We start from the raw sequence: 24,838 nt of genomic DNA, 5'->3' as shown, positions 1-24,838 counted from the left end.
AAAAAACCTCAGAATTTTATTAGCTTGTATTTATTTTATAACTTCATGTTTATAACATTTTACTTTGTACATGCCATTTTCATGAATACAAAAAACATGAAATTATGGTATACTGGACAACTGTATCGTTTTGGTTGAACAGCATTGAAAAATTATAACTTAGAAATGATTACAAATGGTAGTTTTAACAAAAATACTTTTCTTACAATCTCAAGATATTCTTCCTTTAAAATTATCCACAATCAGAAAGAATAATGTATTGTTTCCAAGTCAAATCACTAACAATAGTCAACAGCTGCTGGAATGCTTATCGCAAAGGTAACAGGCAGCAAGCACTGGAATATACCAGAGAAGCTAAAATGGTTTCTAATGCAACGTTGTCACAACTTGACTGACAGCTGACATATTTACTTATTACTGCATAACTGTTAGAACAATAAAGAGAACATGCGTTGAACAGACAGTAAGTATCATGAAAACCATGAGTCTTAATATATTGAAGACTTTCTATGTTCCAGACATCATACTAAGTGATTCAAAGGCATTATGTCATTGGAGCCTAACAACAACCCTATTTTGTTATGTTCCCATTTTCCTGATGAGGAAACTGATGTTTAGAGAAGTTTGTTGTATACAAAAAGCTACCGTGATGCTGTATATCAACTAGCATTTACTGAATGGTGCTCACTTATGCTCTATTAGCACACATTACATCACAGGGCATGCATGGACATGATTTAAACACCTGTCAGGTGCCATAACTCCTTAAATCTATGAACAATTAAGAGAAGTCCAGATATGTGCTCAGATATCACAAGGGAACCTTACTTCCAAGGCCTGCACAAAACAAGTCAATCTGGAAACATAAGGGGATCCCTGGGTGGCTCAGTGGTTGAGTGCCTGCCTTGGGCCCAGGGAGTCCTGGAGTCCCAGGATCGAGTCCCACATTGCTCTCCCTGCATGGAGCCTGCTTCTCCCTCTGCCTGTGTCTCTGCCTCTCTCTCTCTATCTCTCTGTCTCTCATGAATAAATAAATAAAATCTTAAAAAAAAAATCTGGAAACATAAGTGAGCCTGCGGATGAATGCCAATGTGTGAACATCTGGATATCGACGCACTTGAATCTACCTGTCCTTCAGTAGAGATGTGAAGAGTTTAAAATACATTTTAAAGATGGAACTGCTGAAAAAAAATCTGCAGAACTATACAGCACGACTTGAAAATCATGATTGTAGTGGCAAGAGGATTAGCCAGAGTCAGAGTTCTGTGTCCGCTCTGCTGCTTGTCAGGATTTCGATATTGACGAGACCACTTGACTCTTCTGAGTTTTGTCTTCGTTCTCCTTCAAAAAGGGCAAAATGATACCCTACTGATGTTGCTGTCTACATTAAATGAGATATGTGTACAACACCTGGCACATAATAGACCCTCAATAAATAACGAGCTCCATTCCTCTCTTCTGTCCCCTTTGTCACCACTAAAAATATTCTCTGATCAGAATGGTCTGCTCATAAAATCCAATCCTCCCTCTCTAGCATGCCTTCCCATAATGTGTACACTTTTTTGAAGGTGTCTTGCACACTGTAGATCTCTTGAAAGCAGGGATTAGGCTGAGTCATGGGTATCTTGAGGGCCTATCATAGTGCCTGGAACCAACCATCTGACACCTAGCGGACAAGTAGAGGAGTGCATCCGAAGTAAAGAAAAAGAAACATCATAGCGGAAGTGGTTGTATTCATTTGGCAATGGCGCTTCTACTGGGGTTGTGACTTATTTACACATTAGGTCATTTAGCTTCTCCCATGCAGAGGCCACATCCTCAATGAGGCAGTAAAGCTCCTTGAGAGCATGGCCCATGCTCCTGGGTGTAGGACTCTTGCCTGCTTGACCAGTGCTTCACACTGCTAGGCACTCAGAAAGAATGTGCTGATTTGAGAAAGGAAATCCACCTGACAAGTCAAAAAGCTCGGATTTTTAAATAGATTACAAAAGATATTTTGTTCCTCATGTCATTTCTTTCTTTCATGGTATGGGTAAACTTTGGTCTATTGGGGAAACTTCAAGTGCTTCAGATTCCTTCAGACTTCCTATCGCATATTTGGAATTGAATCCAGTGTTTAGTCATCATCTATATAGGGTCCAAGAAACTCTGGGATACTTTTTTTTTTTTTCTTAGAAAGAAGAATCAAGACCTGGCTTGAAAGCTTCGATTTCAGTTGCATCCATTTAAAGACAAAAATAGCCACCCGGTCTCAGCCGGATAAAAGGAAATGTCCCGAGGTGCACTGGCTGTGCACTGGCTCCAAGCTGGTTTTTAGTCATCTGCCTCGTCATCCCAGTGGCCATAGCCATCCCCTTCATCTGGCTCTTCAATATTCTCATTTTCAAAAGAGGCCTCTTCCTCCTCTTCCTCCCGGATTATCTTCATTAACTCAAGGAAGTTGGGAGGCGGGCCCTGATCCTTCAGCTCCCTCAGCCTGCACCAAAGGACTTCGCTAAGGCTGGCCCCTGCCATGACCTGCTCCAGCCGGACCTGATCTGCAATATTCCTGGGGATGGCTCGTTTCTCCACGGCCCGCCGGAGCAGGGTTTCTAACCGCAACAGGTAGGCTGAGACCTTCTCCCCCTCCTCCTGATAGGTCTTCAGGTACTTCACCTGGGAGGTCCTGCGGCTCTCGAGGCTTCCAAACACTTGCTTAAACGCCTCCAAACACTCTTCCACGCTTATGGCCGCATTGTCTGCTTGTACTATATGCATGAGGTCCAGGGCAGGGCCACGCAGGCTTTCCATCAACCACCTTTTCTTTTCTGCCTCTGCAACTGGCCACTCTTTGACGATCTCAGTGGCCTGTTCCAACCAGATTTCAAAGGGCTCTTCTTCCGGGGCAGGCACAGCGCTCCCTGAGAACACTCTCAGTTTCCGGTATCTCATGGGGAGCAGAGGCTGAGGGGCATGTGCCATCGCCTGTCCCAACAAATGAGCCAACAGCTCTGGTGATACGCAGGGCACTGTGGCTGGAGACATTCCCTCATGCCCGAGGGCTCGGAACATACCTGAGACTGTCTGCCCCTCTTTTTCCAGAAAGAGGTTCAGTCGTTCCAGAAACTCAGTGTCCTGGTTAGGGGTCTTAAAGATGACTTTCCAGATACCCCCCTTTCCCCGTACCTCACTGGGGATCACCGAGACGTCAACATCCTCCATAAGCTCCAACAAGACAGCATTGGCATTGTCCTGCTTCCTGAATATTTTGCCAAGCAGTCTATACCTGCCCAGAGACTTTAGGGTCTCCTGGAGAACCTCCTGAATCTCAGCCTCATCACAGTCCACCGGTATCCCCATAACCACCAGTGATTTCTGTTCATCCACGCTCATGATCCTGCACCAGTCCTCCAACAGCGCCAGCGCCATCGTCCAATTATCACTCACCCTAACTCTCTGGCCACCCAATAGTTTGTGGTGTGGCGAGGCACTGCCTTAGGACTCAGAGTATCCTGGGTGAGCTCCTGATCTTATTATACTCTACCAGCGACTGGGGCCTGGCCACTCCAACAGCAGTCCCAAAGGCTTCTGGACCAATAACCCTTACTTGCCCAGTGGCAAGAACTCAGCACTTCCAGTTATGTCTCTAGACCTGACCCAAGGCAGGTGGTTCCTATCAAGGTTATGACCGTGCCACTGCCTGTTGCTCTGCGGTCCAGTGGCTGCTGTGGCTCTCCCGATGCCAGCAGCCACGTGGTGGTGTTGACCCTCCTCCGACTGCCCGAGGCACCTGCAAGAGCTGCTTTTGCCACTCTCCCAAGTCTTGGCTGCCTCGCTTCACCTCTCCTCTCGCACTAGTCACTGGGAGAGGCCTCCACTCTGGCACCCAGAACTCCTGGAGAGAAGTGTCACCGCAGGGGTGCTTGGACTCCTAGTGAAACAATGGCCAGTTTTACCACATAGCCCTTTCCTTCTGGGGGAGCATCGTGCTTTGGTTCAGGATGGAAGTAGGGGTTCCATCTCACATTGGATTTGCACCTACCCCACTGTTAGACCTCTTCTTTGCATAGGGTGACTTTTTTTCTCTTGGGGACCCTCCTGCAATCTGGCTTCCCCACCATTTGCTCATTAGACATGCCAATTAATGTCTGAGCCCCAATTGTGGACAGGACTCAAGATGTTCCCCATGTTAAGAGCAAAATCAGGTGTGGCTAGATACCTGTTACGCGATCCAATTGTTCCGTGAGAGTCACGAGCTTATTTATTCAGCTTCTAGAAAAGGAAGATGTCACCCAACTCCACACAATGGTGTGTCTGGGTCTTTCTTAGCTCCAGCCAAGCCAAACTGCCCTGTTACACATAGATAATAAGAGTATATATTTATGGCTTGATAATATCCAGTGATGAGGACTGTTAATGCACTTATTAAAAAAAATGACAGTCTTTTACAACTTAGTTAAATCTACGAATCGATATCAAGTTGCTGCATTTCTTTAATTAAAAAAATCCAGTTAGAAATCACTCAAACATTTAAAACCAATATAGGTATAACAATTTAATTTACATACTACACTTTAATATAATATAGTATAATATAAAGTAATATAGGCATAATAATTTAGTATAGGTTTAACAATTTTTTAAAAAATTGGACCAAATAAATCAAACCTGGAATTACAAGTCAATTCCCTTTTGTTATGTCTGGGCAGGCTTTACAAATGCAATGTTTTTTTTTTTGTTTTTTTTTTGTTTTTTTTTGCGATTAATGTTAAAAATGCTTCATAGCATTTAGGCTTGAATGGGTCATTTGAAGAAAAAGAAAAACAGGAAGCCCATCCATGGAGAGTGGTGGAGTCTGGGTAACCTAGAAAGGGAAGAGCTCCTACTGTCTCCCAGTTACAGCTATGGGGTATGTGTTAAGGGGCTACGAATATTCTTCTGTAGGTCTCAAAGATCCCCATCCATCCAAACGGGGTTCATATGCCCCAGACATCAACTTGCAGCTATAGAGGCAGCTGCTCCTGCTGCAGACACATTTTCCAAGTCCTTCTAGAAGGTGCTGAAGGCCTGGGGTGTGCCGGAGGGCCAAGAGAGCAAAATACTGGGTCCCACCTTCAACCAGCAGCCCCAGGGATCTGAGCCCAGTGAGCTTCTCCATGCTGCACTCTCCCTTCAGAGATACGGGGGTAACATTCCTTTCCTTGTGATATTTAAAGGAAATACGAGATGTAAAAAGGCACTGAATGCCCAGGAAGAAACATCTCCAAGGTCTACATAATAACGGCCATGCTGAGGTTAGGCTACCTGTGGGTGGCTGCTTCTTCCAAAGGCAATCTCTACCTGCAATGAAAATATTGGCACATTAAAAAAAAAAAAAAAAGTAAAATTTTGTATTTTCTTAGGTAAAGATGGGATAAGTTGGAAAAGGAATCAGATTTTCCGGGCAGCCCGGGTGGCTCAGGTGTTTAGCGCTGCCTTCAGTCCAGGGTGTGATCCTGGAAACCAGGGATCGAGTCCCACATGGGGCTCCCTGCATGGAGCCTGCTTCTCCCTCAGCCTGTGTCTCTGCCTCTCTCTCTGTGTGTCTCTCATGAAGAAATAAATAAAATCTTAAAAAAAAAAAAAAGGACTCAGATTTTCAGGTGTCGTTGTTGGCTGGATCATTTAGCTACATAGTGACCTTAGCCAAAGTGCCTCAATCTCTCTAGATCTGTCTCCTGCTCTGGAAATGGGTGATGATAAAAGCACTCCTATCTCGCGTGCCTGCTCTGGGTAGGAAATGATGTAATTCGTGTGGAAGCACTTTATTCAAATGCGAAGCACATCTGGTGCAAAGTCCTGGCCCCTCCACACAAATATTCCTCTCCTTCCTCAGTCTCCCGTTCTCAGCAGGGTCCTCCTTCCCACCTGCCATGGTGGGCTCGTCTTCAAACTGTGACCGGTTGTCCTCCAAATGCAACTCCATTCCCCAAACTGTCCCTCACGATTGGGGGTGGGGGGAGCGTATCCGAACTTAATCCTTGCAGGGGCAAGAGCTGACAATGGGAGTGAATCCTTGGTCACGCTGCCCTGCACGCGGGTCTTGCGGTAAACAGCTTCTCCCAGCCCAAACCCACCCTGGTTACTGAGCATGCCCAGATCTCCGTCTCCAGTGGCCAAAGGATGGGCATCATTTCTGCAGGATTTTGCCACTATGGAAAGAGGGGCGGGGTTGTAATCGGCCAGAGGCAGGGACTGATGCATGGAAAGGACGTGGGGACAGGAACAAGCAATGAAGGACTCTCAGAGACCGCGTTCCCGGCACAAATCTAAATGCCCCTTATCTGCCCGCCAACCCAGTAGCTGTGGCTGGTTTAGCCGCCCGCACACACCCAGCCCCACGCACCCTCGCGTGGTCTCACACCGTTCAAGGCACAGTCACAGGCGGCACCCGATCTCCCACCCCATCAGCGGACTCGCGCCCCAGCACTTTACATCCCAGGCACTGGGCTTCGGGCCACCTGGGGGACGCCGCGGCTCTGGCGCAGTGCGCAACGCGGGCGGGGGATCGAGGCGGGGCGCTCCGGGCGCGAGGAAGGGCCGGGGACTTGGGGAATGGGCTTCAGTCTGCGTCTTACCCTCTTTTTTGGCAGGGAAGGTGGAAGATAGCAAATGAAGGCATTCTCCCGGGCCCTTCTTGGTGCAGTGGCGCAGCTACGGCACGCGGCGCCTTCGGGCACGAGAGCAGGTCCCTACCCACTCTTACTACGAGTTGCCGTCCGTGCCAGAATTTGCAGACTGCACTTTTTGCTACACTCCCACAGCCCGCAGGCCTATGTCTTTATCCCCCCCCCCCTCCACGCACACACACTGGGCTACGCCCCTCTGTATTTCCCCCCGCCTGGCTGGGCGCCCCCCACCACTGTGGGTGCTGCGAGTGAGGAGAACCTTTGCGTTTCGATCTCTGCGTGGCCCCCCCAGGCCCGTGGCTAACAAGGCTCGGTGTCCCGTGCCTCGTAAGGCCCCCACCTTCCTAAACCGACTGCGCCACCCCTTCCCCATCGTCAGCGCCGCCCCTTCCCCTGCCCGCGGTGTCCGGGCCTCACTGGGCTCGCCCCTCTCTGCCCATCCATCAGCTCACACCCCGCGTAAGGGGGAGGGCGCCCTCCCTCGCCCCGGGCCCACCTCTGCAATGCGGTGGGGCTGGGGGACAGGGGCGCGGAGGCCAGGGACTGCGCCCTCGGGTCTCCGCCCCTGCGTGCGCTGCCCCACACTTACCCCGGAGCGGAGAGCGGTCGGCGGGCCCTGCGCTCCGCATCCATTAGCGGGTGGTCTGGCCGCTCCACTTCCGGAGCGCGGGGCTCTCGGCGGCCCGGCCCTGCTCTCCGCTCCCGGGCCCGCGCTCCGCTCCCCGCCCCGCCCCTCCCCTCCCGGCGCGCGCCCCGCCCCGCCCCCGCCCGCCCGCGCCTCCCTGCCGCCGCCGCTGCCGGGAAGCTGGCAGCCTCTCCTCCTGCTGCCGCAGCGGCCGCCCTCCCAGACCCAACTTTGCTGCTCGCGGGCGCTGGCGCGGCGGCGGGGGGCGTGGGCAGGGAGGGGAGAAAGCGGGGTCAGAGGGAGGGGCCGGGAGGGGTGGGCCGCTGCTCGCCAGCCCTCCTTCCTTTCTGTACACCTTGCGGTAGGCAGAGAGCGGCAGCCTCGGCGGCAGCCCGGGGGTTTGTGCACAGAGAGGCCGACTTAGGGACCTGCAGACGGACGCACCGCGAGGACCCTCCCTGAGCTCCCGCGCCATGGCCGAGAGGAAGCAGTCCGGGAAGCCGGCAGAGGATGAAGAAGTCCCTGCCTTTTTTAAAAACCTGGGCTCGGGCAGCCCCAAGCCCCGGCAGAAATTCTGTGGCATGTTCTGCCCAGTGGAAGGGTCCTCCGAGAACAAGACCATCGACTTCGACTCGCTGTCTGTGGGCCGGGGCTCGGGGCAGGTGGTGGCTCAGCAGCGGGACGTCGCCCACCTGGGCCCGGACCCGCAGCAGCCGCACCCCCGGCAGGGCCGGCGCGCCGGCGGGGAGCCATCTGTTGAATCGAGCCGGAAGGTGGAGATCCGGCGGGCCTCGGGCAAGGAAGCGCTGCAGAACATCTACGACCAGGTTGGTGTGGGGGTGGGGGTGTTCGAGACGCGGGACCAGAGGCGGGGGTCGCCCCTCCCAGCTCGGTGGAGAACCGAGGATGCCAGCGTGCCCTCCTCCGTCCAGCCTCGCTGGGATATTGCATCCTCGAACCCGCACAGGCACCCCACCCTCCTTGCCCCTCTTCCGTGCAGGGCGCGGAGAGGCTCGGGCTCGGCGATGGGCGGCTGTGCGCCCACAAAGGCTGCCCGCGCCTCCCCGGGCCTGGGAGGTGGGGGGTGCGGGTGAAGGAAGAACCGATCCCGGGTTGGGGGGGGGGTCGTATGGCGATGCGGGGGGGGAGGGTTGAACCGATTCCATTCTTCTTAAACCCTTCTGGGCGGCTTCCGATTGCAGTTGTGGCTGGGTGCCCCACCCTTTTTTGATGCATCTGGGAGCGTGCAGTGGAGGGTTCGCGTGCAGGCCCGGGGGCTCCCCGGGGTTCGGGAGGGGCGGGGGCTTCCACAGCCGCTCCCCGCCGCGCCCTGCGCGCCCTCCCACCGGTACCTTCTCCCGCGCCCTCGGCGCCCGGGTCGGGAGCTCGGAGGCCAGGACCATGGTCAGCGCCTGGGCGGACCGCCTGGGAGGATCCGCTCGCCCTGACTCCTGCTCGCGGCGTGAAACGAGGGAGGCTGTGGAGTCACCCAAGGAACCCGAGACGCTCCAAATAGCCCATGTGGAGAACAAAGTTCCGCTAAGTATCTCAGCAAGGGCTTCCCAGAGTGCTCCCCCCGCCACTATTGGGGAGGTGCTTTGGGGATGGAGACTTAGTGGATTATGTTCAAAGGGTCAAAAGAAAAGAAAAGGGAAAAATCCCTCACATTTTGAATACATTGTCAAAGATGGACTGGACCCCCTATACCGTGTTAATGTAGAAACAAAGGAGACCGATTTGGCAAACCTTGATTTTACAAAATATTTGTTATCTCTGGCCATTGTGAACAGTGTGCATTTTAAGTGCGGTAGTCTTCTCACACCACATTTTCTTCTTTATCAGGGTGACCTTCATACTTGTGCATTTTTTTCCCCACATCCTTGATTTCTCAATCGATAAATTACGGTGTGAAATGTTTTAACACTTGTTTGCTGTTTCTCTCCCATGCCTACTGGTGAAGATGGAAAATCAGTCAATGATTGATTATTGAATACCTATTGTGTGCCTTGCCTTGTAGGGCAGGGAGAAGGTTAGCTATAAAAAGTTCAAGGTGATTTCTTCTTAAGGGGCTTTCAGACTAGTTGGGAGTGGTCTATACACATTCCCTGAATGATTCCACTAGCATTTATTTGGTATTCAGATTGTGTGCTTATAGTGAATGCATGGAGAACAATTAAGAGTTGGTGATAATGGCCAGAACACATTGCCGTTTCCTGACATGGCATAGAGTTTTGCAGCTTTTGACTTTTATTGCACCAATCCTAGGAAAGATAAACCATTAATGTCATTTTCAAAAGGTGGGGCCATTAATTACTTAGTTGATTCCTCCTCTCCCAGCTCTGTCTTCTAATTCAGTGATATAGGGGGTACCTGATATCCATATTTCAGTATGGATATTTCACAGCCAACCTGAAGGACTCAATCCAAAAAACTCACCTGAACCCAAATGATCAGACAGTTGAAACAAAAGTTTTAAATAATGTAATTTACACTGAAATGTGAGTGTGAGATACTTTCCCATGTGCATACATTGGATGAGGGCCAAACCATGATCATATAGCATCATGGTTGTGTGAGTATCCTCATCTTCAACAAGTTGTGCTGGTAATTTTACTGTCCTAAAGGGAGCAGAAAAATGCCTTGAGGTAAGGAAGAGATTATTTTAAAAATGGCAGATCAGGGGGCAGAGTTTGAGAATGGCCACCCCTATAATGATGGCAGTGAATTAGAACTTAAGTTTGAAAGGCAAAGTTTCATTGGATTGAATAATATATCTCTTTTCCTGTCCATTTGGAAGCTTAGACGTTTAAGCATCAGCTTCTTGTTTGAACACTCCCTAATTTTAGTAGAAATTTGAAATTGTAAACCTAGCATGTGTGGACGGGGAGATTTGAAGAGGAAATACCCATCCAGAACCCCAGCCACTTTTAGCCTCTGCAAACCCACATTTGCTTTAGTTGCCCAGTTATTAGCAACAGAGGATGATTCCGGCTTGGGCTTTCTGCAGCCTTCCCTGGATTTTCATTCAGTCTTGCCTTACCACATAAGAGCTGTTCCTATGGGATTGTTTTCATTCATGACTAAGAGCACTTACCAAGATCAATACTTACAGTGGTTGAATATTTCATGTCTATACAAGAGAGAAAAGGTATTTGGGGTGTGTGTGTGTGTGTGTGTAACAATGGTGATATTCAAAAGCACACCTAGGCCCACCATTTTGATTGACTTGAATAACCATCACTTTAATTTTTAGCTAATGAGCAGTGTGACTGCCAACATCTCAGTGCATTCCTGTCTGAAGCCCTGGGACAGAGAGAGGAAGAGAACTAGAGTGAGTGGGTCCTGGGGCCCCTGACTTGCACCCATTCTCCTCCCCTAAATCTGTATTTATAGGTTTTGTTAAAGTATGGTCGGTCAGAAGTGGTTTTGTCTACCTGTCACCCTAAGGGCCTGCTGTTCCTCTAGTAAGGATTTGGGAAAGGAGGGAACAGGCTTCCTCAGCCCAGATACCCAGATGCGGCTTGTGGGACATGGATGTTTGCATTTGCATTTACAGGTGCTAGCAGATAATCACTAGAGGTCAATGGGTGTGGCTTGGGCTGGGATGTTAGGTTTTGGTGAAGGGAAAGAGCCAGTGTAGTGAATATGAATGAGGAAAGCTACTTCTTTACTCTTTTCCTTTGTGTCTTTGGCAAGGTCCACTTTGGGCTGCAGTGGGGTTAGGTTAGATTGATTACTATCTGTGAAGGACTCTGAGCCTCTTGGAAGAGAGAGCATAGGGGAGTATTGTTGGCCTAATTCTCCCTTGCCGTGCCCAGGGGTCCCTCAGCCTCCTTCCTTCCTCTTAGGAACTCCCTCTATTCTACCTCAGACATAGTTTGAGGATGCTGGATCATGAGCATCTCTTCCAAAGATGCTCCCAGGCCTTTCTTCCCACAGCAAACCTGTGTGGCTGAGGAGTGATTCTCCATTTCTCCAGGGCAGATGCCAGTGAATGAAATATAATAGGAATTCCACTGAACTTAACAAAATCCCCTAGTCTGTAAAATGCTTTTTGGTATTCCCTGCCATTGTGTCGCCCCCCAATCCCCTCTCCAAATTGGCTAACTCCAGCCCTAGATGCCCAGTGACCCTGCTGTCTTCTTACTATTCAATGCCACCGTAACCCCATCCTGATGGTGATGCCCATTCTAGATCCTTCTTCCTCCAAAACAATGAGTTCTACAATCACTCTTCTCCTTTGCCCTCACTTCTCCCATTCAAAAATCTCTTCCTTGTGTGTTTATCTTAGCAAGAGAGAAATCCCAATGATTGAAGACTTCCATCTGTTATGTGAGCGACTGATACAGAAATTGTCCCCAGAGATACTTGTTTGATAGTAGGCTAGCCTGTTCAACAAAATGAACATCCAGTTAGCCAGGTATGTGGTAGAGATTTGGCTGAAAGCCAAGAACAAGGGCATTCATTTGATACTTTAGAGGCCACGTTGTTTCCAAAGAGGAGACATAACTATGAACATTTGTATGTTCAGGATTCCAAAAAGCCCAAGACCCATCTGGGATCACAGGGAAGAGAAGGAAATGATGATAATCCACAATTATCGGTTGCCCTTTACTTCCCAAGTCATATGGAAATAATCATGTCATTAGTTAGACTAAAAAAATGATTGTGGTGAAATACACATAACATACAATTTATCTTAATCATTTTTAAATATACAATTCAGTAGTGTAAACATACTCCTATGGTTGTGCAACCAGTCTCCAGAACTTTTCATCTTGCAAAACTGAAACTCTGTTAACATTAAACACTAACTCCCTTGGGACGCCTGGGTGGCTTAGCAGTTGAACGTCTGCCTTTGGCTCAGGGCATGATCCTGGGGTCCTGAGATTGAGTTCCACATTGGGCTCCCTGCATGGAGCCTGCTTCTCCCTCTGTCTGTGTCTCTGCCTCTGTGTGTGTGTGTGTGTGTGTGTGTGTCTCATGAATAAATAAAAATGAAATCTTAAAAAAAAAAACCCAAACCACTATCTCTCCATTTCCCCTCCCCCCAGATCCTGGTATCCACCATTTTACTTTCTGTTTCTATGAAATTGATTACACTAGATACCTCCCATAAATGGAATTGTACAGCGTTTGTGTGACTGGCTTGCATCACTTAGCATAATGTTCTCAAGGTTAAATCATGTTATATATAGCACGTGACAAGATTTCTTTCTTTTTTTAAGATTGAAGAAATCCCTATAATTAGTTACAAATTTTTTAAAAAGACTTTATTTATTTATTCATGACAGACACAGGGAGAGAGGCAGAGACACAGGCAGAGGGAGAAGCAGGCTCCCTATGGGGACCCCGATGTGGGACTTGATCCCAGGACCCCAGGATCATGCCCTAAGCTGATGGCAGACGCTCCACCACTGAGCCACCCAGGCATCCCAATTAGCTAAATTTTAGTAAGTCAATGATTGAAAATTTATTGCCCAATTAATAGATCTGCAATGAATTAATTATGGAAAGAAGTAAGAAGGATTACACGGGATGAGAGAGACTCTTCCAGCTTGCGGCCGGAGACCTGAATAGAAGAAAACTCTCATCAGCTAAACAGCCTTTACCATCTGTCTCCCTTGTGGCTCAAGGGTGGAGAAGAAAACTGCTGTCATTGAACTTCCAGTGGCAACATCCAGTTGGATGTTGCATAGTTCACAAACCCGTGCGCCATGGGAATCAAGAATGGCCTGGGCATTTTCTGACCCTTGGTAGAGACAGGCCAGTTTTTCTTGTGGGTCCTTTAATAGCAGTGTCTCTCTCCTCTTTCTTGAGAAAGAAAAGAGAGTCAAAATTGATCATGGATTTGAATATACACTGCCATTGGATCTCAGAGCTTGAAAGAGACCTCCTCAGTCTACGAGTGATGATTATTCAACCCCCTCAGTCTAGCAGTGGAGCAAGCGATACCCAGAAAAATCGTGCTTCCTCTCATGGAATTCAGGTGATGGTTTCTGGTTTAGGATGGAGACCTCTCACTGCCCAGTCTCACTGCAGTCCTATCCCAGTAAAACCTTGTTATTTTAGTTTCATTATATAATTCTAGAATGTATGTTTATATTCTAGAGCCAATATTTTAAAATGTGTAGAGGATAGTATTTTGAAACACATTCTTATACAGGCATTTTCCCTTTTTGTAAGTAGGGACACTGAGATTTAGTGATATTTACTGAGCAGTCCCAAGACCTTGCTCTTTAGTAAGTGTATAACCTAGGATTTGAACCAAGGTTTCCTGATTCAGTGCTGTACTACTTCTTTTTTTTAAGATTTTATTTGTTTATTTGAAAAAGAGAGTGTTAGTGGGGAGGAGGGAGGAGCAGAGGGAGAGGGACAAGCACACTCTACACTGAGTATGAGCCCAACACAGGGCTCCATCCCACAACCCTGAGGTCATGACCTGAGCTGAAATCAAGGATGCTCAACCAACTGAGCTATCCAGGTGCCCTGCTAGTTCCATACTTCTTCCAATACACCATTCTGTGACTCCATTCCACTGCCAGAGATAGTGAACTAATTTTTTTTTAAGATTGTATATATTTATACATGAGACACACACACACACACACACACACACACACACACACACACAGGCACAGACACAGGCAGAGGGAGAAGCAGGCTCCATTCCATGCAGGGAGCCCAACATGGGACCCGATCCCAGGTCTCCAGGACCACACCCCGGGCCGCAGGTGGCGCTAAACCGCTGAGCCACCCAGACTGGCCTAGTTAGTGAACTTAAAGGTACAATTTAGTTTTGCAGGCAAAATATTTCACATCCCATTAAACTTCATATGTTCTATGCTGTAGGTTCTGTGCTAAATGCTTTATGTATGCTATCTTATTAATCCTAAGGTAACTCTGTTAAGTAGGTACTACTGTTATCCTTATTTTGCAAAAGAAATATCTGAAGGTAAAAGAAACATGCAAAGCAACCTGCTAACTAAAAGCCTGAGGCAGGGTTTGAACCCAGGTCTATGTGATGAAATAGTCTTTTCCTCATTGTGAATTACTGAATTGCTTTCTACATTAATTATTTTTTTCTCGGGGATCTCTGGGTGGCTCAGTGGATTAGCCCCTGCCTTTGGCCCAGGGCGTGATCCTGGAGTCCCGGGATCAAGTCCCACATCCGGCTCCCTGCATGGAGCCTGCTTCTCCCTCTGCCTGTGTCTCTGCTTCTCTCTCTCTCTCATTCTCTCTCTCTCTCTCTGTCTGTCTCTCAGGAATAAATAAATAAAATCTTTAAAAAAATTATTCTTTTCTCATTTTATCTCCAAAGAATTAGCTATTACAAAATAGTTCTGAGTGCCTACCTTTGTTTTCCATTTTGCAGTGTACTCTTTGAAGCCATTTATAAAAAGGGCTGTTGATCTGTCTTTATCAATGTGTCCTAAACTGCTGATATTCTGTCCATTTTTTTTTTTTTAGTACAAGAAATGTCTTCAGATATCACTGGGACAGAGACCAACTTTGATAATGTGAATGACATGCTTTTTTAAGATTAGAGCAATGTGATGACAATGTGATTTTTCCACTCAATGTAAATCATGAGCTACAAGCAAATAATGAGGGAACCATCAATAAAAGCATTGGCAGGTGGGCTGACGTACACTTGACTTTGGTTGGCTGCTGCCCATGGCAAAGGCTGATGCCACAGGTCAAGAGCTCCGCACAAATACTGCATGGAAAGGGAAGCACCTGATCTTGAAGGTGCTGGTGGCTTGGGGTATGTTTTCCAGACATTATAGACAACCTGCCTGGTCTCTGATTTCAAGGCTGCTTTCTGGCAGAAAGAACTAGGGGGTGCCAGGTGGCTCAACCAGTTAAGCATCTGCCTTGGGCTTAGGTCATGATCCTGGGATCCAGTTCATGATCTTGGGGTCCTGGGATCAAGTCCCACGTCGGGCTCCCTGCTTAGTGGGGAGCCTGGTTCTCTCTCTCCCTTCCCCCTGCTCCTGTTCTCTCTCATAAATAAATAAAATCTTTAAAAAAGAAAAAAAAAAAACAGAAGAACTCTGAACCAGGCATCAGGAAATCCAGCTTGTAGTTCTGGCTCTGTTGTTCACCAGGTGTGTCACCTGCACAGTCTCTTAACCTGAGCTGTCATCAGGTAGGGCCTTAATCTCCAAGACTTCATCTCTCATTTCCACTAAAGAAATGAGAGAAAGCTATGCTGTCCCTGGCTGTACTTTTTTGTTTTTTCAAAACTGAAGTAAAATTCATATAACATAAAATTCTCATTTAAACCATTTCAGTCTACAATCCATTGACTTCTGATATGCAACCATCTAATTCCAGAACATTTTCATCACTACAAAAAGAAACCCCGTATTTACTCCCTAATACCCTCCCATCCCAGCCTCTGGTGACCACAAATCTATGTCCTGTCGCCATGGATTTGCCTATTCTGGACATTTTGCATAAATGGAATGCTATGAAATGTGGCCTTTTGTGTCTGGCTTCTTTCACTTGGTGTAATGTTCTTCAGGTGAACCCACATGATAGCCTGTGTAGTCCTTCATTCCTTTTCCTTACAGGACAATAGTCCATTGTTTGTATGTGTTACATTTCACTTATCCATTCACCAGTTTATGGACATTTGAGTTGTTTCCATTTTGGGCTTTTATGAATAATACTGCCATTATCATTTTTTAAAAGGCTTTATTTATTAATTCATGAGAGACACAGAGACTGGCAGAGACATAACATAGGCAGAGAGAGAAGCAGGCTCCATGCAGGGAGCCTGATGTGGCCTAGTTCCCAGGACCCTGGGATCATGACCTGAGCTGAAGGCAGACACTCAACCACTGAGCCACCCAGGCGTTCCCCTATTATCATTCTTTTACAACTTTTTATTTAAACATATGTTTTCAGTTCTTTTAGGTATATACCTAGCAGTGAAACTGCTAGATCATATGGTAATTTTATGTTCAGCTCTTTGAGGAGCTGCCAAACTATTTTCCACAATTTTACTACCATTTTACATTTCCACCAACAATATACAACGGTTCCAGTTTCTTTCTGCACATCCTCCACAACACGCTATTTCTCCCTTTTTTTGATTATAGCTGTCCTAGTGGTGGTGAAGTGGTATCTCATTGTGGTTTTGATTTCCATTTCCCTAATGACTAACGATTTGAGCAGCTTTTCATGTGCTAGTTGGTCATTTGCATACATTCTTTGGAAGAATGTTTATTTGAATTCTTTGCCACTTTTAAAAAAAATTGAGTTGTTTGTCTTTTTATGGTTGAGTTGTACAATTTTTTTTTCGTTAAGATGTCTTTTTAAGTAATCTCTACACCCAACATGAGACTTGCACTCACAAACCCGAGACCATGCTCTACCCACTTAGCCATCCAGGCGTCCCTAGGAGTTCTTTGGATATTCTGGATAATAGCCCTTATCAGATATATGATTTGCAAATATCCCATTTTCTCCCATTCTTTTTTTTTTTTTTAAGATATATTTATTTATTTGAGAGAGAAAGCCCATGCTCTCACATGGGAGTGGCAGCGGAAGACAAAGAATCAAGCAGGCTCCATACCACCTGGGTGGATCCTGAGGCGGGGGCTTGATCTCAGGACCCTGAGATTATGACCTGAGCAGAAACTAAGGGTTGGGTGGCTCAACCAACTGCGCAACCCAGGCACCACTGTTTTCCTCCCATTCTTGGGTTGTTTTTTTCACTTTCTTCATATGTACCTTTTGATGCACAGAAGTTTTTAATTTTGATGAAGTCCGATTTATCTGTCTTTTCTTTTGTTGCTTATGCTTTTGGTGTTAGACTACTCTTGGCTATTCTCAAAACTGCTGGATCATCTGAAATTAGCAAAGAAGTTCCAGGGTCTCATTTCTTAGAGTGATAATCATGTAACTAAATCCTGTTGCTTTATGGGAGCTTTGAAATTCATTTAGAATAGTATTTACAATGGGCAGTGCTCTTGAATGTTTTGTGTACTGCATAAGTTTGATCCATTTCATGATCCTGTTCACATAAAAAAAATTTGTTTCCTTTTTGTGTATTCACACATATATTTGGTATTTTATACACATATATAATATATACATAAATACGTATTTATATAAAGTATATAAATATATGTATATAAGTATACACACGTTTTCAATTTCATTTTTATGTGTAAAATATGTGAATATTTATATATAAACATATATATATATATATAAAACCAGTTATTTGGGAGCAGCAAGGATGGTGTTGAGGAGGGCAGTGACTAATAAGCTGAATTTGGGAAAAAATAGATTTGAAAAATGGATTGAATTCAATTTTTATTTTATTCCATATTTTTTAGAAATGACATGACAGTAATGTGTTTATCGTAGATAACTGTGATGAGCACTTTTTTAAAAAAGAAATCCTTGATAATCTGATTATCTAGAAATAAGTTTGGATAGCATTTTGATAATAGTATTTTTTCCAGTCTTTTTTTTTTTTTAAGATTTTATTTATTTATTCATGAGAGACACAGAGAGAGAGGCAGAGACACAAGCAGAGGGAGAAGCAGGCTCCATGCAGGGAGCCTGATGTGGGACTTGATCCCGGGACTCCAGGATCATGCCCTGGGCTGAAGGCAGACGCTCAACCGCTGAGCCACCCAGGTGTCTCTTTTCCAGTTTTTATACTCCCACCAAAAATGAATGAGGAATATTGTTTTTCAGCATTTCTAACATCGGTGGGTATTATCATTTTTATAGGTATTTCCCAAATTTGTAAATGATAAGTGTTACTTGCTTTTCCCCAATTTTCCTATTAAAGCATTCATATTTTAAACATTGATTTGTAAAAATTCTATATTAGAATATATATATATATTGTGTATCCACTTCAATATCAACTTGTTACACTTTTTTTTTTTTTAAGATTTTATTTATTTATTTGTCAGGGATAGAGAATGCATAAGCAGGGGGAGCAGCAGGCAGAGGGAGAACCAAGGAAGCCCGTGAAACTCAATCCCAGGACCCTGGGGTCATGACCTGAGCCAAAGGCAGCCGCTTAGCCAATTGAACCACCCAGGTTTCCCTTGTTACACGTTTTTTCCTAATTTGCATCTGATTTTTAGTAGCCTTTATATTTTTGACATCCAAATTTAAATTTTGAAATTAAATCAGTTCATCTTTTCTGATATGTTCCTGCCTTTTGAGATTATTATTTACTTATATTTTCGTCTAAAACCTTTTTGGATTCTGTATTTATATTTAGATATTGCAATCAATTTTTTAATAACTTGAACTAAGGTATAACTTAATTTTCCAAATACCCTGTTGTTCTAATGGCATATAGTGAATAATTGATGTTTCTCTTCTTATTTTTTATATACTCCACCTTTTACATGTCTGGATATGAGTTTTGGCTTCCTGCTGTTTCATTGATTTGTCTTACTAATGTAGTCGTTCAATACTGCTTTAGTTACTGTTGCTTTTAAATATTTTTGGTTCTTTTCATTTTGCCATCATTCAACTGCATTTTCCATGAAAAATATTTTCAATTACAGAAACCTGATATGATTTTTACGAGAATTATATGAAATTTATATAGAGAACTAGAAGATATATTTAATTTTAAAATAGCAAGACTTTCTTTTCTTTTCTTTCTTTCTTTCTTTCTTTCTTTCTTTCTTTCTTTCTTTTCTTTTTTTTTTTTTTTTACTAATTAATTTATTTATTCACAAGAGACACAGAGAGAGAGGCAGAGATACAGGCAGAGAAAGAAGAAGGCTCTCTGTGGGGAGCCTGATACAGGACTCTATCCCAGGACCCAGGGATCAAGCCTGAGCCACTTAGGTGCCCTGATAGCAAGCCTTTCTACCTAAGTTTATAGTATAGGCTTGCCATTTTTTTTTTCAGGTATTTCACTCTATTCCTCTGAAATTTTTTGTTACATTTATTCCCAGTGCTTTGTTGTTATTGTGAATATAATTGACATTATACTGTGTAGTTTACATTCTGAGTGACTCTTGAGTTTTATATTAATTAATAACGGAGTGTTTTATTTAACTTGCTCTTGGCTCTAATATTTTTCAATTGATTCTCTTGGGACAATTTTTTTTTACCCCATATTACTTTTATATCTTTTTTCCACTGTCTTTACTTATTATTTTCTTCTGTCTGGCTCCATTGGTTAGAGCTTCTAGAACAATGTTGGATAATGGTGGCAGTATTAGGGTTTCCTGTTTGATTTCTGACTTTGACAAGAAGGCCTCTTTACCTTCACTAGTGTTTGAAAGTTTCTCTGTCATGTTACCTAATCACTGAATTTCTTTTCTTTTTTTTTTTTTTATTTATTTATGATAGGCAGACAGTGAGAGAGAGAGGCAGAGACACAGGCAGAGGGAGAAGCAGGCTCCATGCACCGGGAGCCCGACGTGGGATTCGATCCTGGGTCTCCAGGATCGCGCCCTGGGCCAAAGGCAGGCGCTAAACCGCTGCGCCACCCAGGGATCCCTAATCACTGAATTTCTGTGTGCTCCTATTGATAATGTCCTCTGGCTAGCAACCACCATGAGCACACTTGTGGTTGAATAGGCTGGGTTTATCATTTGTTGAAGTGAGGGATAACGCCCACCCTGGAGAACCATGGGGCATCTCTGTAAGACGGTATTTGAGAGAGATCTGGGTTTCACTGGGGTGTTTTGGGGGAGTGTCCGAGGAAGTGAGGGTTCCTTCTGGGCTGGGGCTGCCAAAAAGTCAGGCAATTCTATGATTTGTTATCTCAGTAAATCTTACCTATAAAAGGACAGATTAGATAGAGGCTGAACTGTGATTGGGGAAGAAGCAGCAGGCACTAATGGCAGTTAGGATAGGGGGATTTGGTACTTTGTGACTTGGACAATGTATTTTTCAGACATGATTATGGAGGGGTCTCATTTTTGTCTTGATCCATCATGGTCACTGGGTGGACTTGTCTGATGTTAATACTCTGTGAAATTTATGTTCAGCAGGAGAAAACCCAGGTCAGCTCTTGGCAACTATATTGTTTCTCAGTATAGTGTTAAAACCAAGAATTGATATGATTTCCTATTTGTTTCTGTTTTAGCAATTTTCCTACCCTCTATTGAAGATGCCAAATCATTTCTTGAATGTGTCTCTCCCACTCCTTCATGAAACCTGTCCTTTGTTCTGTAATAATTTTTGGTAAGCTTGCTATTTTTTAAATTTTGGTTTTATCTTCAATTAAAGTGAGATCCCTTCAGAATCCATGCTTTTAGCAGAAAGGTGTGTGAATGGTTTTTGGCCCCAGACCACATGCACTCATTGAATCTTCTTTATTAGGCTTATAGTTTGAGGCTTGGTTCAAGCACCAGCTGCTTGTCCCATTCCCATTTTCTGGTGCTGTGTTGGCAGACTTTGGCTTTCACACTCTGGTTAAATTTCAAAAATAAATTTGGGGGGCAACCTAAGGGTTGCCAATTTTTATGTTGCCAAAATAGGGACGCTAAAGAACGAAGCAAAACAAGGCAAAAAGATCACTACATGATGTCATCTCATAACAGGGAGGACAATTAAGCCCCAAACCAGCAGAGGTAAATTAACTTTAGAATTTAAAAGTATGCATGAATTGAGCTTTCTGAAAAATTACATGTATTGTCCTTATTTTTCTCACTTTGACCTAGGCGTGTGAACACTTTGTCCCAAGCAGCCTGGCATCAGCTACCAGATCAGCATTGGCGGAGGTGGTGTCTCTCTTACTTCTCCTTGTCTGCCCTTTCCTGAGTAGCCTCTTTCCAGAAGTTGTTACCTCTGTTGGGTAAAGGAGCATGACCTCTCACAGGCTAGTATAGGCAATTGTTTCAAAATGCACCTGGGATTTGTTTTGAGCAGGTATAGTAAGACACACAGACATGGGAATGACTGTCACGAAGGAAGAGGTTTTTATCCTTACAGATCCCTAGAACAGGAGACAGAGCATGGACACAGGACTGCCAGGAGAAGCACCAGGGTAAGTCAAGAGGCAGTGGAATGACGAGAAGACAAGGGTAAGAGCCATTATTGTGGTTTCTGGGAAGGAACAGGCAGGGCAAGGAAAACAGGCTTAGTTTGGATAATTTTAGTGAGCCCTGGGGCATAGGGCCTGTCGCTAGTTGTCTGATACTTGGTCCTGGGGTGATCAGGGCAGGTGGATAGTGGCCTTGAGTTTAAGAGCTTCAGAAAAAGAGTAGATGGCTTATTGGGCTCTTGATAGAGAACATACGTTTGCATATGAAAGGTGCACTCCGAGGAGAATCTCAGAATGTAGGAATTGGCTAATCCTGTGAGAGGCAATCTTTCCAGGGTCAGTAAAGTCCCAGATGTCCCAAGCACCAGAAATACAGAACATAAAAAGACATGATTTAATATAACAATACTATCAATAGTAGACCTAAGATTATTACAAAACTCTGTCCTCAGGCATCTGTGTTCTTAGGTTTACAGAATTACTGGGCACTTTGGCATGGGTGTGTTTTTTAAAGATTTTATTTATTTATTCATGAGAGACACAGAAAAAGAGGCGGAGACATAGGTGGAGAGAGAAGCAAGCTCCCTATGGGGAGCCTGCGATGCAGGACTTGATCCCAGGACACCAGGATCACGACCTGAACCATGGTAGACACTCAACCACTGAGCCACCCGGGTGTCCCGGGGCATTTTTGTGTTCGTATGATCTTCATTAGCATTTATTTAAAATGTTCTATCTGCAATTTCTGGCCCACTGCCTTTGTAAGTCTGGAAACCCATAATCTGACTTTTAAAAACTTAATGTGGGGGATCCCTGGGTTGCTCAGTGGTTTGGTGCCTGTCTTCAGCCCAGGGCATGATCCTGGAGTCCCCAGATCGAGTCCTGCGTCGGGCTCCCTGCAGGGAGTCTGCTTCTTCCTCTGCCTGTCTCTGCCTCTCTCTCTGTGCGTCTCTCATGAATAAATAAATAAAAAATAAAAATAAAAAAATAAAAACTTAATATGTGTTCAGTTATAGTCTCAGTCATTAAAAACAATGGAACCAAAACTTCATTCCATTGCTGGGCCTTTTTATTTATTTATATAAATGAACTATATTTCGTACAGGGCACGTGATCATGCCAAAGATGGTAGTGAAGATAGCTAGGAAAAAAATTGACCACAAAAGCTCTCGTCTACAGTTCTGGGTCCTAAATCTCCTCCAACTTTAGTGACAGAATTAGCAAAAACAGGATATCCAGACAGGATCAGCTTGCCCCCCTGACTGAGTTCATCCAGTGACAGTGAGCATGCTCATCGCGGCATTATCACAGCTTCCTCGGCTTCACCATAGCACATTGGCAGAAGGGTCTCTTTGTGATGTTCTTGAAATAGCCTTTAAGTAGTCTGTGATATTTGGGGTCACATCCTAATGAAGGTGCAGACTCTGAAATTATCTTGCAGGATTTGGGAATTAAGCCCTGCAAGGCATTACCCAAGTTTGAAATCAGAGAAAGCAATGCAGAGATAGTCTAGAAGCTTCTCAGACCCAACAGGACCTTCAGCTACTTTTAGAATTCTTTCATATTTAGCATTATCACCACTGGCTCTTTTTCCTTCCTTCTGGCCATTTAGTTAGGTAAGAAGATGTACTTCCATGGGAAAACCACCCCAGTGTTGTGTGTTTCACACTCGATTCTTAAAGTGTCCTTGAATGTCACTGGAGAGCTTAGTGTGTAAGAGATTAGGGTGACTTTACCATGTTACAGCGAGCCTTTTGATTATACCAGATGGTGACTTTGAGCAAAACATCTATTTCTTAGACCTGATTTATTTCTTTTCTTTTCTTTTTTTCTTCTTTCTTTCTTTTTAAGATTTTCTATTTTTATTTGAGAGAGTGAGTGAGAGAGAGAACACAAGGAAGAGCAGAGAGGGAGATGCAGATTCCCTGCTGAGCAGGGAGCCTGACGTGGGACTTGATCCCAGGACCCTGGGATCGGGACTCGAGCCTAAGGCAGACACTTAATTAACTGAGCCACCCAGGCACCCCTAGACCTGCTTTCTCATTTGAAAAGTGGGCATCAAAATAGTGACCCTGTGGGTTACTGTGATATTGTGTGGATATTGTGTGTAGAATGCTTGGCCTGAGTAAGGAGATGGACATATGTATGAAAAATTAGAGCACCACTTGGTGAGGTCTAAATAGCAAAAGTATGGAAGCACTACTGTGGGAACACCAAGGTGGGAAGGGTTTATTTTCTTTTATCTTAAGCGACAAATCGCAAATGGACATTGAACCCTTTCCAGTACAAAGACAGATATTCTACATCTTCCCGTCACTCAAATCCTATACCCTCTCCACCTGCCATCTATCAGTGGTTGACTCCATTTTACTGCCTGGGAGGTAGTGGGAGGAACAAGTCTTAAGAGAGGAACCCACATTATCTTCTTACCACTAAATGTATCACCTTCCATCCCTGGTACTATCCTGCCCTCCCGCTGCTTACAGCAGAAGAAGGGTCCCCCTTGTGTCTCTGGTCACTGGCTCACAGATGGCCTGAGTACATCACTTCCTACCTCCTGAAACTGCTCACCCTCATCCCCTCAACTGCATCGTTTCTACTACATACAAATGTTCTTCAGCACCTCCATTAAAAAACAGCAACAACAAAACTCACAGAGTCCTTTCTTGACTGCACAGTCTCCCCCAGAGCCTATTATTTTTTTACTCTTGGAGAACTTTTCTAAAGTTTGATCTGTATTTGCTGTCTTCAGCCCCTAATCATTTTTTAGAATATTAACTTTCTGGGGGAGCCTGGGTGGCTCAGTTGGTGGAGTGACCAACTCTTGATTTCTGCCCGGTTTGTGATCTCAGGATTGTGAGATCAAGCCCAGCATTGGGCTCTGCAATGAGCGTGCAGACTGCTTAAGACTCTCTCTCTCTCTCTCTCTGCTCCTCCCCCAGCTTGCGTGTTCTCTCTAAATAAATAAACAAAAATAAATAAAATCTTAAAAAAAAGAAAATTAACTTCCTATACATCACACAGAAATATGTTATTAAACACAGAGATATGGCTAAAGCCCACTTTGAACACTCTCTGCGTCATGTCTCTCTCCTGACCAGAGGTCACCAAGATTTATATGTTCCCTATGTCTCTCCAGCCCCGGTTCCACATATTTACAGGTGTCTATGTTCTTGCAAAAATATGTAGTATTTGTGTGTTTGTTTTACCTAAATGATACCACCCTGTGTTAGCAATTTGTTTCCTTTCTCTCTTTGTGTTTCAGAAGTCTGTGTTAGTACACAAAACTTATATTATTTCACATAAATTTACATTCTTTTAGCTTCTGGTTCTATTAATATTTGCTAATATTTATTGTGTGCTGACATGTCATAAACATGTCCCGTGTTTTATGCGTGGTTACTCATTTAGTCCTTTCAATGGTCCTGGGGTGTAGGGTTTATTGTCCCCATTTATTTGTTGTTGTTTTTTTTCCCCATTTATTTGTTTTAAAGATTTATTTATTTATTTTAGAGAGAGAGAGAGTGTGTGTGTGTGGGGGGGGGAGCAGGGAGAGGGGTAGAAAGAGAC

At 44.8% G+C, this 24,838-nt stretch overlaps 2 protein-coding genes across 4 annotated transcripts in view; one reads left to right on the top strand and one right to left on the bottom strand.

Moving 5' to 3' along the window:
* Positions 1-14: 14 nt before the first annotated feature.
* On the bottom strand, positions 15-7,392 carry PNMA2 (PNMA family member 2). Of its 3 annotated transcripts, XM_072796205.1 has the most exons (4): positions 7,237-7,390; positions 5,284-5,319; positions 4,199-4,329; positions 15-3,910 (listed from the first exon to the last, which is right to left on the bottom strand). In XM_072796205.1, the coding sequence occupies exon 4, from the start codon at positions 3,406-3,408 to the stop codon at positions 2,314-2,316; it is 1,095 nt and encodes a 364-aa protein (XP_072652306.1). In that variant the 5' UTR covers positions 3,409-3,910; positions 4,199-4,329; positions 5,284-5,319; positions 7,237-7,390; the 3' UTR covers positions 15-2,313. The 3 variants fall into 3 exon arrangements, with proteins under 3 accessions (XP_072652306.1, XP_072652307.1, XP_072652308.1); XM_072796206.1 differs by lacking the exon at positions 5,284-5,319 and having other exon boundaries at positions 7,237-7,392; XM_072796207.1 differs by lacking the exons at positions 5,284-5,319; positions 7,237-7,390 and adding an exon at positions 6,597-6,792.
* A 306-nt stretch (positions 7,393-7,698) lies between these two features.
* Positions 7,699-24,838, top strand: part of DPYSL2 (dihydropyrimidinase like 2) — a 138,200-nt gene continuing 121,060 nt past the window's right edge. The window contains exon 1 of the mRNA XM_072796202.1: positions 7,699-8,099. Within this exon, the coding sequence (XP_072652303.1) occupies positions 7,746-8,099 (354 nt within the window). The 5' untranslated portion in view covers positions 7,699-7,745. The remainder of the gene's footprint in view (positions 8,100-24,838) is intronic.

Source organism: Canis lupus, chromosome 24, assembly GCF_048164855.1.
Source record: "Canis lupus baileyi chromosome 24, mCanLup2.hap1, whole genome shotgun sequence".
Lineage (NCBI taxonomy): Eukaryota > Metazoa > Chordata > Mammalia > Carnivora > Canidae > Canis > Canis lupus.
This window is presented reverse-complemented; position numbering and strand designations above follow the sequence as displayed.

Excerpts from the sequence above, each read along its gene's own strand:
- PNMA2 (XM_072796206.1), bottom strand. The coding sequence starts at position 3,408 with ATGGCGCTGGCGCTGTTGGAGGACTGGTGCAGGATCATGAGCGTGGAT.